At 35.6% G+C, this 14,339-nt stretch overlaps 1 protein-coding gene across 8 annotated transcripts in view; it reads right to left on the bottom strand.

The window, feature by feature from the left end:
* Window positions 1-14,339, bottom strand: part of Gtdc1 (glycosyltransferase like domain containing 1) — a 338,560-nt gene that overhangs the window by 225,193 nt on the left and 99,028 nt on the right. For all 8 annotated transcript variants that reach the window (XM_057755265.1, XM_057755266.1, XM_057755262.1 and 5 more), the window contains one exon: window positions 11,956-12,148. In XM_057755265.1, coding sequence (XP_057611248.1) covers window positions 11,956-12,134 — 179 coding nt within the window. In that variant the 5' untranslated portion in view covers window positions 12,135-12,148. The remainder of the gene's footprint in view (window positions 1-11,955; window positions 12,149-14,339) is intronic.

The raw sequence follows: 14,339 nt of genomic DNA, 5'->3' as shown, positions 1-14,339 counted from the left end.
TTCAATTATCTGTGATTTAGCCAAGTAGAAGTCTTTCACATTTTAAGAAGAAGAAAAAAAGGAGGAGGAGGAGGAGGCGGCGGCGGCAAGGATGACTGCCTGTTCTTGGTAAGGACGAGGTAGTTTTAGGTATGATGTTTATAGAACCTAATATGCAATGATCAGTATGAATTCATTTTTATGGTGCATATTGGTTTTCCTATTTGAAATAAATAGCTAGTTTCCTGTATGACTTGTTTGATTAGTGATGACAATACAGTCTATGAGATTTGGAAGTAGGAAAATTGCCTTTCATTCAACAGAAAACGATCTATTTGATATTAAAGACAAAAGTACAGTGATGCACTGAGTGGAACATAGGGGAACCCTAACTAAATTAGAAGGAAATTTCCATAACAGAGTCACCAGTAATGCTGATCTAATAACATGTTCCTGTCATGAACTATATTTATCACACATTGCCTCTCTAACATGACATTGTATTTAATGTTTTTGAGATCCATATTTTAATCAGATTAAACTCAAGGAAACTGATAGGTATCTGTTTGGCTCATAACTTTAGCTTCTGTTTCTTATTTAGACTATTATTGCTGGAATCTTCATAAACACATTTGCTAGGATTGCAAAAGGAGTACAGCTAATATTGTGAGGTCAGAAAAATGTGTGCCAGTGATGTTCATGATTTATGCACAAATTGCAGTGTTGAAATGTTTCATAAAGACAACTAATGCAAAATGTATTCATTTCTCGCATGGTATTAAGCAGTTAAGAATAAAGTTTATTTTGGATTCAAGAATAGTTTCTTCAAAATGAAGGGTTCTCTATAGGAATAAAACTTATGAAATGCATAGATAGATAGATAGATAGATAGATAGATAGATAGATAGATAGATAGATAGACAGACAGACAGATAGACAGGTAAATGGATGAATGGATGGATAAATATATTCATATACATGTATATGAATATATTTATAAAGGGTATTTATCAGAATGGCTTACAGGCTGTTGTGCAATGACTGCCTGTGAACAAAAGGGCCAAGAATCAGTAGTTGTTCAGTTCATGAGGCTAGATGTCTCAGTTGGTCTTCAGTACATCCTAAATCTGGAAGAAACAGGCTCTAATGTCAGTGAAGGAATGAACTTGCCAGTGATAGCAAGCAGGCAAAGAAAAAAAACTTCCTTCTTCCATGCCCTTTAAATAGGCTGCCACCAGAAGCTGTGACCAGATTAAATGTGGGTCTTTCCACCTCAAAAGATCTGGATTAAAAGTAGGTCTTCCCCTTCAAATAACTCAATTCAACACAAATCCCTCACAGGTGTACCTAGCTGTTTGGGTTTTAGTTAACTCCAGATGTAGTCCACTTAACAGTCAAGAACAGCCATTTCAGTAACAAAGAAAAATACTCAAAGAAAAGGTTTTCCAATATTACTTCTTTTCAATTTTATTTACATAAAACTAAGTCTCTAAACTTTATTGTAATGTCTATAAATGTGAATTTCTGGAAAGAAGCCGTGCTGTAAGGATGGACCGAATGATTAAAACAGCAATAATGAGGAAAGGTTGGGATGCTGCAGGTCCAGGGTCTGATTGGGTTAGCTTTAGCCCCTTGCCTAGCATACTGTGACTAACAAACACAGACCTTTATTAACTTAGCAGACCATTAGCTTCCACCAACTCAATATAAGACTGTCATCAGATGGCATCTGAGGAATAAGGACAGCTTCCCCCATCTTCCTATAACTGCCTCCTTTGCAGGGCACAGTGCTGCACATCTGTTTCTGACAATGTGTTTTTTTTAATGCCTTGATTTATATAACTTTCTTTGTTCTGTTACTATAAAAACTCCAACAAACTGCTTCTTCGTTGGATCATTATGTTTAGGGAGACCTAATGATGCACGTTCCCAGGCCACAGTTATTCATACTTTGCTCCACCATAAATCAAGCCTTTTGTTCCTCAGAGGTGTGAACAGTTTGTTTTGATGACATGTTCTGAAGTCTAATTTACCTACCCGGGAACAATATTTTTAATACCTACATGACATTTGTGCCATTACTCTAAAACCAGTATCAATAACCACACCAAGCTGAGGATGTGAGAAAGCCAGATAAGGCAAATATCACTTTGATCAAATTGAAAAATATTACTGCCTGAAGCAACATTTCCAGGAGAGATAACCTAACAACAATACATATGCCAAATTAAGAACTAGATAAAAGCTATATTAAAGTTAGGTTTATGTTAAACTGAAAATTATTGAACAAAATATAAATAAAATTTAACAAAATATTGTCCATAAATAGACCAGCACCCATCAAAAAAATAAAACAAATAAAACAAAAAATAGGTTCTTAGGTTTATACATAATGCATACAAAATATAAAACCACATTTGGGTAATGTGTATTTCACACCTTTTTAATATAGTATTTTATATTAACTTCTACAGTAAGTATGTGTCACTTACAAGCTTCATCAGTACGTGTATAACATGCACAACAGGTACTGGTTAGTCAGTAGAATATAATCAAATAACTACAAGAATCCACAGCTAGTTTGTCAGGTTTATTTTTATGAGCATAACTAGACTTCAATTGTTTGTACACAGAATAGGAAATCTTTGACACTATTATCAATCAACACTTAGCAAGATTTCTACTGAAATATTTCTTGTAAGACACTAGATCTAAATCTAAAGTATCTGAAAAAATATACACTGCTTACAGTGAAACTTATTTTAATTTTTCTGAGCTATGTATAGGTTTAGTCTACATTGTTTTTAATATTGATAAAATATTTTAATAACAATTTAAAGGTTAGGTTTCAGGTGAGCAGAATAAATACACCGTATTTATAAGCAAATGATACTTTTAAACCAACTTTTGAAATTACTGTGGCTCTTTCAACATTTGTTTGAAATCCTTACAAGATATTCGTCTATTTGTGGCACCATATAGGTCTGTCTCCCCATCTGTCTATGTTTTTCATGAAGATTAGTAGCTGGTGCATATTTCTTTTTTCTTCCTCACATTAGTAGCTGTTCATAGGCCCGTTACTATGCCATTTTCTATTACTTTTTGGTCAGCTTTTATTGATCATGTTTTAACACAATGTAAGTTTTCTGTTGGAGAACAAGGAGACAAATAATCAATGTATATAATTTAATTCCAAAGAAATTTCATTCGGTATGGTTAGGAAATTAATATCACTAAAATCTATTATTGTCACAATAAAAAATTACACTGGCAGCATGACATAATACTAAAATGCAAAACTAAATTTTCTAAGAATAACGTACATATAATTATTTATTTCAACTACTTTACTTAATATACTAAATGTAACCTGCTTCTACTGCAGGACCAGATTTGTATAGGAACTTACATCTTGCAGTTGTGGACATCTTGAAGTATCCTTTTTTAACAGGATATCCTGACAACACCTCCCAACCCCCAACTGACTTAGTAGCCTGACTTTGGTACAAGCTCATCTGGTTTGACTAAAATCACTGCATTATTTGGCAGTGGTTTCTTCTTCGTGGCGCTTGGAGCTCATTGAAGCTCAAACAGCACAGGAAATGCAAATCATGCAAACCACCCTCATGATGGCAACGTACAGTGGCGTGATTGAACGGCAGTACGCACGGCTCGTGGGCCAACCACATGAAAGAAGCCATTTAAAGACCAGATGAGCGAAAGCTGGGATAAGTTAGAGAGTATGTGCAAGCTTCAAAGCTGGGAGAATAGCATCCTTATTTAAAATAGAAGAGTTTTTATTATTACTTTTTATTAATAACACCTGTCCAAGTCCTTCACATTGGAGGAAGTGATGGAGGTACACTATGTTGAGCACACATTATAGAGAAATTTTACGTGGGCCAAAATTTCTTTTCCTCACATCCAGATAGGATACAGGAGAGGAATACTTTCCATCTCTTTTTGTCACAGAATTTTATATGATTGCTAACAATTATTGGAAAGATTTCTTTTAGACAGCTTTTTAAAAAAGACTATCTAGCACTATGCTAAAGTATAATACCTGAAATGTCAGAATCACCACCATATGCTAATAAAATTAATTCCGCCAACAAAAACTAAGGTACTATGTACACTTAGAAATTCAACAAAATCCTTAGGAGCAACATAGAATTTCCTGCTAAAGCCATCTTTGAATGAAGGTAACAAAAACAACTAGAATAGAAAAAAATAGCTCAGAAAGATTTTACTTTTTTAGAAATGATTGTTTTTTAAAAGTTTCTAGTTTACCATGAAAGAAAATGACTATTAAAAAATTATAACAAAGTAATAAAAAATTCAACTTTATGTTTATCATTTTAAATTACTTTCCAAAGCTTTTTAAATATCTGTCATTTCATTTGCATACAAACTTGAAAGTTCCAGGAACTTCGCTAAAGCACTTGCTCTCTAACCGTAATACTTATGGCTAGGATATTAAGAGAAGGTGGAAGTTAGATGTTCACATATCAGGAATACCTGGGGAAGGAGATGTGGTACAGTGGTTAGTTAGAACACTTGCTATTTCTTGTAGAGGACCTCGGTTTGAGTTCTGATACACACAGCATCCCTCACAACTGACTAATTCCACTTCCAGGCACTCACATAGTGCAAATACATGCAGACAAAACTGCAAATACATGTAAAACGCATTTTTTTAAATAGTGAAAGCTGATGCTTGTGTCTAGGAATTAGAAAAGAGCCCCCTGGATAAATACAGAAGACACTGGACAAAACTCATTTCCTTGTTAGTACTACTATTCCTGACCTCTTTGAAGTTTGATCTGGAAGGAAAGTGATATAATCTGTTAGAAAAGCATGTGGTGCAAATGCAAAGAATTACTGAGCCGAGAGTGGTGCTGCATACTTGTACTACCAGCGAAGTATGAAGACAGCCAGGCTGCCCAGAGGGAGGAGGGGGAAAAAGTGTACTACTGTGGCACTTAGGAGACAAACACTGTGTTACTGTCAGGCTTCTCAGGTACCTTCTCTAACTTGGTTTATGTTCATCTTCACAGTAACATCAGAAAAATAGATAATATTAACGCTATCCCATTTTAAGTGACAGGAAAACTGAGATTACCACAAATCTTATGGCTAATTAATGGCAATGAAAAATGTACAATAGAATATATGTGAATATATATTCATACTAATTCATAATCATTGACTGAGGGGTCTTCGAAACTGTCAATTAGCTGTCTTTCTTAAAGCAAACAGATGTGAATCCCCTACAAAGTATAATTAATTCTCTTGACTTTTCCATCAGACACACTAGACAAATAGCTTAGATAGATGTTATTTTTGAACTAGCAGATATAATCTAATGTGTCTATCTTTCTAAATTTATTCTAATAAAAGGCAATAACTAACTTATTTGGTTATCAGAGAAAAGGCAGTCCTCAGGGTAGCACTTGAAATTCTTACTGCTTGGTTAGCCACGAACCTGAAACTACACAGGTCATGGACCTACGGAAAAATCAAATACAACTATCCTGCTAAAGGAGCATAGAAATAAAATAGCTCCTATCTAGAATCTACTATACTCACAGATCAGTATCCTGCTTAGCCATTGTGAGTTGTCCGTGAACCTTTGTAGTTTACTGTGGCACATATATACCTGCACTCACACACATAATAGAAAAAAGCTGAAGCTCAATTTTAACTGTACAATTTAGTTATAATATTGGGCATAGGAGTGGCAAGTGAATACTTGAACTATATTTTTACAGAGAAGTATTTGCCACCCATACTAACAAATACATATTCTGTTTTGTAACTTTTAATAAATACGGACCGAATCCATAAATAAAAACCTTGTGATTTTTCTTAGTGAATTAAAATATTTGTTCCTGTTAGTAAAATATTGTACATAGTATATCAAATTTTGAAATAAATGATAAACTTAAAAACCCATCAAAATATTTTCATATTGACAGAGATAACTACATTATTTTGAAAATAAATCTATGGCTAATAATAAATAAAACAATTCTTAAAAATACATTGGGTACAAGTTGATATAATAGGAAGAAGAAGTTTCAGACATTCTGCCAACTGTTTTCCTCCCCAAGCAAAGGAAAGCTACATGAAATGTACAGCCCATTATCAGGGAGGTTCCTTATGTGATTTTTGTTTTATTTTTAGTTTTTGTTAATTTGTGTCTGAACAAAAATTTACAAGGTGATCACTTATGTTTATCATGAGGAAAGGCTAGACATATAAGGACAGCTTATAGAAAAGAGCATACATATCAATGTGCTCAGAAGGCATGCATGCATTCACAGTATAGGACCAAAGCAATGGGCAAGGCAGTATAGAAACTTTGCAATTATTTTCAGATGCTTTGAGACACTGGTTTATTAGAAGCTAGAAAAACCATTGAGTTGCTTGTTGTAAAGAGAGGGGGCCACTTAATTTGTCCCAGCTGCCCAGCTAGCTTACACCTGAAATAACCACACAGAAACTGTATTCAATAAAACACTGCTTGACAATTAGCTCCTACTTCTTATTGGCTAACTCTTACATCTTAATTTAACCCATTTCCATTAATCTGTGTATCGCCATGTGACTGTGCCTTACCAGCAAGATTCTACCAGCATCTGTCTCAGAGGGCAGGAGATCCATGGCATCTCTCACTCTGCCCTTCTTCCCAGTATTCAGTTCTGTCTTCTCCGCCTACCTGAGTTCTGAGCTATCAGGCACAAAGCAGTTTCTTTATTCATTAACCAATAAAAGCAACACATGAATAGAAGAACCTCCTACACCAACATATACTAGAATAATAGGCAAATCAGTTAATAACTAATGTAGACCTCTGTGTGATTTCTTTGGGACTTAACAAATCCAGAAACTGGGCAGGACAAAAAGCTCAGTCAACAAATGGCGCCCACATGGACAACTGCATCCACACATAGCCTGACAGAGCTTGGAAAGTAATTCTAGACAGAAAAGAATAGAGTTAAGCATGGCTTATTAAAAGCAGCATTTTCTCAGGTGTGCTCTACTTGCTAGAGCCAAGCAAGTACTCTCATTTAAGAGAGGCTTCCTGACTCAGCTTTAGCTGCAAAACCTTACAGCTCTTTTAAGAGGCCCCACAACCGAACACTTAAATGGTGTTTATAAGTAGCTGACCACATCATTTTTGGTGGTGGCAGGGACCTCAAAATGCCATAGAGTTGTGGAAATAAACATGGCTATAGCTGGAACCTCTGCCGTGAGGCTGAATCTCATAAAGCTAAGGAATGGGCTGGGTCCAGCTGTCATAGCCACGGATTTAATCCTACTCATACTGCTTGGCAAAATAAAGACTCATATGGTTAGAAAAAGAGAGAGAGATACAATAAAGAGAGATTCAAAGACAAAGAAAACCTCTAAATTATTTACAGTGTGTTAAAAATATATGCAGGCTTGGGCAAGAAAAGAAAAAGGTTAAAGTCTTTAGAAAGAGAGAGAGAGAGAGAGGAAGAAGAAGGAGGAGGAGGAGGAGGAAGAAAAAGAAGAAGAAGAAGAAGAAGAAGAAGAAGAAGAAGAAGAAGTAGTAGTAGTAGTAGTAGTAGTAGTAGTAGTAGTAGTAGTTGGGTGTGGTGGCACACAACTTAATCCCAACACTTAGAAAACAGAAGCAGGCAAACCTCTGAGAGTTCAAGGTATGGTGGCACATGCCTTTAATCCCAGCACTTAGGAGGCAGAGACAGGCAGATCTCTGTGAGTTCAAGGACAGCCTGGTCTACAGAGGGAGTTCCAGAGAGGCAAAAGATATACAAAGAGCCTGTCTCAAAAAGCCAAAATTAAAAGTAAAAATAAAAGAAATTGAAATAATATAAAGCCACACAAAGATGAAAAATACACAAAGAGTCTGGATACTGTATGTTATTATGCTCTCTTTGAATTGTTTGAATGCTGAGGAAAGAGCAACAGCGGCTAAAAGATATTTGATTATAAATGCTGCTGAATTAATCCAAAATAAATATTTTGAAAACACTTTGACTTCAAAATTGAAGTCAAAAAAATATGTTACTTTGGAGAAGAGAATTTGCTTTTGTTTCCACAGGAAATGAGAGGCTGTAGATTCATTCTGAGTTAAGAAAAATCAGGTTTGATCAAGGAAGACCACCTGAGAAATCTCTGGTAGGAACACATGGCCCAGATGTCAGAGTTCTACATCCAAAACAGATTCAAGATGCTGCCTGAAATGATCAAGACTCACAAAATACTCCAGTCAGGACTTGATCATAATTCTAAATTTTCTTTAGGGATCCATAAGATTATCAGTGCCCCTAACCAGTAGGAAATACCCTGGAAAACTATGCCCACATTCCCAAAAAAATGGACTATGGTTATTTTCCTTTGATTTAAAAAAAAAAAAAAAGAGGGAGAAGTGGTATGGGAAAATGGTCTGTATTCTGTCAATTATATTTTAAATAAATGCTGATTGGCCAGTAGCCGGGCAGGAAGTATAGGTGGGACAACCAGACAGGAAGTATAGAGGCAGTTTAATAAGAACAGAAGAATTCTGGGAAGGAGGAAGCCCATTGTTCTGCAGTCCTGACTTGGGCTGACCACGGAAGAGGCAAGATGTGACAGACCTGCTGAATAAGTTACTGAGCCACATGGCTAACACAGATAAGAATAATGGCTAATATAAATGAGCTATATAAATTATAAGACTTAATGAGAAGTCTGAGCTAATGGGCCAATCAGTTTATAAATAATATAGACCTCTGTGTGATTTCTTTGGGACTTAAAGATTGTGGGAACCAGGCAGAACAGAAAGCTCAGAAGCTGAAGCCTCAACAAAGTCTAGAAAACAGAGCTAATGGAAATACTAAAGTACCTTATGTTTCATGTTGTCTTTGGGAAAGCATCAGAGACTTTAGTAGAAACATACAACCACAATCCTCCTATGGGAAATCTGAGATATGGATATCATGCTGGGAATTGATCACTGGAGATCTGAGAGCTCCAGATATACCTGCTTAATCGGAAAACATAAAACTCAGGCACTGAGAAGCTGCAAGTTAAGGTTCTCAGAAACTGTTATTGTAGAGACTGCTTCTCTTGGACAAGAAAGATAAAACAACATCTAAAGGAGGAAGCAATGAGGTGAACTGACTTGGGAAATAAAATATGAACACAAATGGATTAAAAATGAAAATTAGATATTTCCAGTTTAAGGGCAAACTATAAAATAGAATTGTATGAGTTTTGCTTATATTTTCTTTTGAATGAGTTTTTCCTCCTTAGATCATCCTTAACAAATTTTAACAAAGATAGACTGCATATGTTTACTCTCATAGTTGAGTTTCTTTCTTTCCACATGCATTCAGGGGCAAGAGAGCATTATTACAGACTAATTAGTCACTCCTTACATTTGCACTGAAGTGATTTTATTTTCTTTCAGTAGGAGTTCCTAGTCCGTCATTAATTTTTGCTGATATCTTCTAGATGCTGTTAAATATGCTAACATTAAAACTGTTTCACCGATTTTGATTCTAAACAAAGAGGACCCAGAAAATCAACCCTAGAATTCAACAATTCAACCTCACTCTCTCCAACTGTGAAATGAAACAAGATTGATTAGAAGAATTTTACAATTCTAAGCCACTGTCGTTTCATCTTAATGCAATATATTAATAGTAAAGAATATTATTGCAAAGAAATAGAGTGAATGCACAGGTTAAGATTTTATACTAATAGGCAAATGGGTAACAATTTTTCCTAGCTCTCAGAAGTCAATTATCCGTGACTGTCATGAAGTCGCTTATTGCTGCTGTACTAATGAACTAAAGACAAAGCATCCGATGAGAAATAGAGATTGAAGTGAAGCAGCTACAACCTGATGGCTATCAAAAACTGGAGATGCTGCAAAAGGCAGGAAAGGACTGTCCTGGAGCCTTTGAAAGGAGTTTGGCCCCACAGACACTTGATGTTGGACCTCAAGCCTCCACTTCTGTGAGAGGATAAGCTCTGCTAACAAAACATCTTTGGGTTAGTCATACACATTAGAGAAAGTTTGCCAAAAAAAGCTATTAAAGACATTCTAAGTATTCTTAGGAAAACCCACAGATGAGCAACATGTAATACTCCTTAAAATTAACTTTTATGAGATGGAAAAGTTATGTTTTTGAATGAAAATCAAATTTCACTTAATAGTGATTATGCATTTATTCTTTGAAAATAAACAAACCATGTGACTCCAAATAATTCTATTGAAATGGGCTTAACACAGTAGTCTCTCATGCAGGGAGGGAGGGAGGGAGGGAGGGACGGAGGGAAAAGAAGGGAGGAAAAAGAAGGGAGGGAACGAGAGTCAAAGGCACTACACAGGCACACTTTGGAGTATTTCCAAACAGGGTTAACTGAGGAAGGAAGACTCATCCTAAATAAGGTGGCATTATCCAATGGGAACGGAAAGCTAGGATAGAACTGGGGACGCCAGTTTAGCGCCAGGGTCCCCACCACCAATCCAGCTACTGTGTTATGCCACGTTGGTATGTTCGTCTCTGAAACTAGATTAACCCTTCCTTTCTGACACTGCTTTCTGCCATGCAAACGATCACAGCGAGTAGAAAAATAACTAATACAACAGCACATGAAACATTTATCAAACATTACCATATTGGTAGGTGTTATGTTCATGTTTCAACATAAAAGTAAACGGAAAGTCAAAATGAAGAATAGTTTTGAAAAAAAGAATAGACAAAAACCACAATTACAGTGAGCAATTTCAATACCCTTTCAGAGAAACGAGAAGAGGAAAGAGAGGGAAGAACACTAGCTGTTCCTTTTAGTTGTATTTATGTTACATTTTGTAGACATTAGCATATCTTTTTTCTATTTTAAAAGTTTTATTTTATTAAATTATTTTATGTGTTTTGCCTGCATGTATGTCTGTGTGAAGGTGTGGGTAATGGAAAATGAATCCAGGTCCCCTGGAAGAGCAGCCAGTGCTTTTACCCACTAAGCCATCTCTCCAGCCCCTATCATTTGCGTATCTTAATTGAATAGTCTCCATTATGACATTTTCTCCGATTTACATTACGTACTTTAATTGTACTGCTCTAACCTAACCCTCTGTTGTCTCCACACTAATCATGATACAGGAACTGACCAACCCTAACTGCAAAAAACAATCAGGAAAGTAGACAAAAGAGATTAAGATCATCATGAAAACTTTAGGTCAAAAATGCTCTACTCCTTGAGCCTGCTTGATGTTTAGCCACCCCAAATAAAAGTGTGGTTCTGTTGATAAGGAAAAAAGGCTAATAAGCAGCAACAATCAGTCTTTGCCACATTAGCTCACACAGATCAACAAACAGAATTTCAAGCATGTGAAGGGGTGAAACAAGACTTTAAATCACAATAATAACATCAATTCTGTCAAAATACTACAAAAGAAAAATGAATGAAATTTCCTTGATGTTAGTCTAGGGCACATTCCAAGAAAACAGAGATGTCTGATCCTTCGATAAGTGACTAACTCATTTTATAAAAAATAAAAACTCCCTTTCTACAACAACCTATCTGCTCAGCTCCATTCATATCACCCAGGCACTCGTCACCAAAACTAAACCAATATAATCCTATAGACAGGAGTCCAGCATAGTAAGAACACTAGATACAGACGCCACTTTCAGATAGCTTTCCACTATTTAACAATCAAAAAAAAAAAACGAAAGAGACAAGGTAATAGGAAGAAGAGAGTATAAGCACAACATACTGTACACATGTACAAAAAAAGAAAACAAAAATAAAGATACCTCCAAGGTATTCCACATTATATGCTCTCCCCAAAAAATGTATCACTACTTTCTTCTCAAAATTTTCTGTGTTTTATGAAGTTTTTTCTATCTTCTAAGTCTACAGTCAGAGAAATTCTAGAAGACACGAAGAAACACCCTGATAGTACTAAAAAGCAAAATAGAGCCCAATTACCTGTAGTGCTCGCTGCTGGGAATACTCTGTGAGAAGGATAAAGCTGCTGTCCGTGCTCTCCAATGCCATTTCTTTGCAGGAAGGGTGTAGAGGACACAACTGTCTAATTCTTCCTGAAGCAGGTCTACCAGCTGTTGATGGGAGCCTCCGTAAAATGCCTCAATGATGAGAATACTCATTGGCCTGTTCAAACCTTCAGACATAACAAAAATAAATTATATATAAATTATAGATAAACACACATACATACACACATATATTTTTTTAAATATACACATATAATTCTAATGAAAGCATACTTAAATTAAAACCTGAAAAAAACACAAGCATTTTATGTATAATTTTTAAAAAATAAACACACTCAAGGGTTGAGAGGCAGATCAGCCACAGAGGCTTACAACCAAAACAACAAAAATAAGCTCTCCCTTAAAAAACAACAACAACAAAATTAATACTTATGGGATGATATCATAAATTGATATAGTTATGGTATTTATATTAAAAGAAATAGATGCCTCTATTTTCATTATTTCTGTTTTCCTCAGGCAATGGTGTAGGTGGGTCTTCTATCTATCTGTTGTTTCATTGGCTAATTAATAAAGAAAACTGCTTGGCCTGATAGGTCAGAACATGGGTGGAGTAGACAGAACAGAATGCTGGGAAGAAGGGAAGTAAGGCAGATGCCATGGAGCCAGCGGCCAGGTCAGACATGCTGAATCTTTCCCGGTAAGCCACCACCTCGTGGTGCTACACATATGGGTTAAGCAAGATGTGAGAATTACCCAATAAGAGGCTGAAACTAATGGGCCAGGCAGTGTTTAAATGAATACAGTTTGTGTGTTGTTATTTCGGGTGTGAAGCTAGCCGTGCGGGAGCTGGGCAGGATGAAAATCAGGCCTGCTCACCTCATCACCACAAGGCCTTATGTTTACTTCTAATTTGTTGTCCTACCCAGAAGCATAAAATCCTTTTCTATTTCTCTCACATTTTTGCTGGTTCAGTGCTGAACCTGACTCAGTGAACTTTGACAGTGCTTGACCTAAGACTTTCTCAGATGGCCTTTAAATTAGTCACCTAAGAGCTTTTACTTCTCTAAGATGAAACCTCATTACGTAGAGAAGCCCCGCCTTGAAGTAATGATGACCCTGCTTCATTCTTAAGGCTCTTTCCTGTTCAGTAACTATCAGGTACTGTAATATTCCTGTTACTTCATTAAGCCCACTACTTATCACTTCTCCCAAAAAAATCCATTGTAAAAGGAAATGCATTTATATCTAAAAGTCAAATTTCTAGCAGTAAAACATTAGACATAATTTCTTGAGTCACACTATACATACTTTGATCAATTAATTTCCTACTGCCTATGTTCAATATCCTACCCTCTTCTGAATCACCAAAAAATTGTGTTAAGTGTATGTCTGTGAGCCAGAAAAGTTTCTACCACTATAATCAAACAAGAAAACTATTAAATACTAATAAAATAAATATTAATAATAAAATACTAATGAATACTAATGGGTGAGTTCTTAAGTTATCATGAAATCCCATCACAGTGTTATTAAGTAATTTTTCATTTAATATGATATTTGTTAATGTACCCAATGAAATAAAGTGAGGGGGAGAAAAAATGGGAGGAGAAAAGAGATTAACTCATTTACAAGCAAAATAATATGCAGTATTTAGCAGAAAGAGACAAGCTTGATTCTGTTTACTTTCTAGCTGTATAATATTGATAAGTTACCTGACTTTGAAAGACTCATTTATAAAATTAAGATAATGGTTCCAACCTCAGAGGCATGTTATGATGATGAAATTAGATTACACAAGGAACAGCAGATTATAAAATAAATATTTATTCCCTCTAAATGTATAAATCACTATCTAACAAAAATGTGTATCACTAAAAATATGCAAGAGTTTTAAATTCTGTTATTTTCAGTCAAGGCCTCCTATCAAGGACAGAAAGGAAAATTGAATCTGCAGGTGAGTTTGAAATCCAATCCATTTCTCATCAGCAGCTGGTATTTCATAAACTTAGGACTCGGCTCTTGAGAGCTATGTTCTTATGCTAGCGATGGGGATCTCTCTCCTCCTTTTCTAACACAGTATCAATGTGTTCTCACATACATTTAATAAAGACAATCGATTAATCTTTCAAGTGATGATTTAAAAACCTTAAAACTATTTGAGAGACGAATGAAAAGAATTTTTGAAAGATTGTACCAAAAGTTTCAAAGAATATGGGTAAAAAGCACTTTAAAATAACCTGCTTTCTAGGTCTACATCATTGTGCCTTTTTCTATGATTAGTGAAAAGCATGCCTCATGTTTATTCTACAATGCTTCACATGGGTTTGCATCACAAGTTTATCTACAAGCCATCAG

Source organism: Chionomys nivalis, chromosome 22, assembly GCF_950005125.1.
Source record: "Chionomys nivalis chromosome 22, mChiNiv1.1, whole genome shotgun sequence".
In the NCBI taxonomy this organism is placed as follows: Eukaryota; Metazoa; Chordata; class Mammalia; order Rodentia; family Cricetidae; genus Chionomys; species Chionomys nivalis.
The sequence above is the reverse complement of the archived record's forward strand: the minus strand, read 5'-3'. Positions and strand labels throughout refer to the sequence as shown.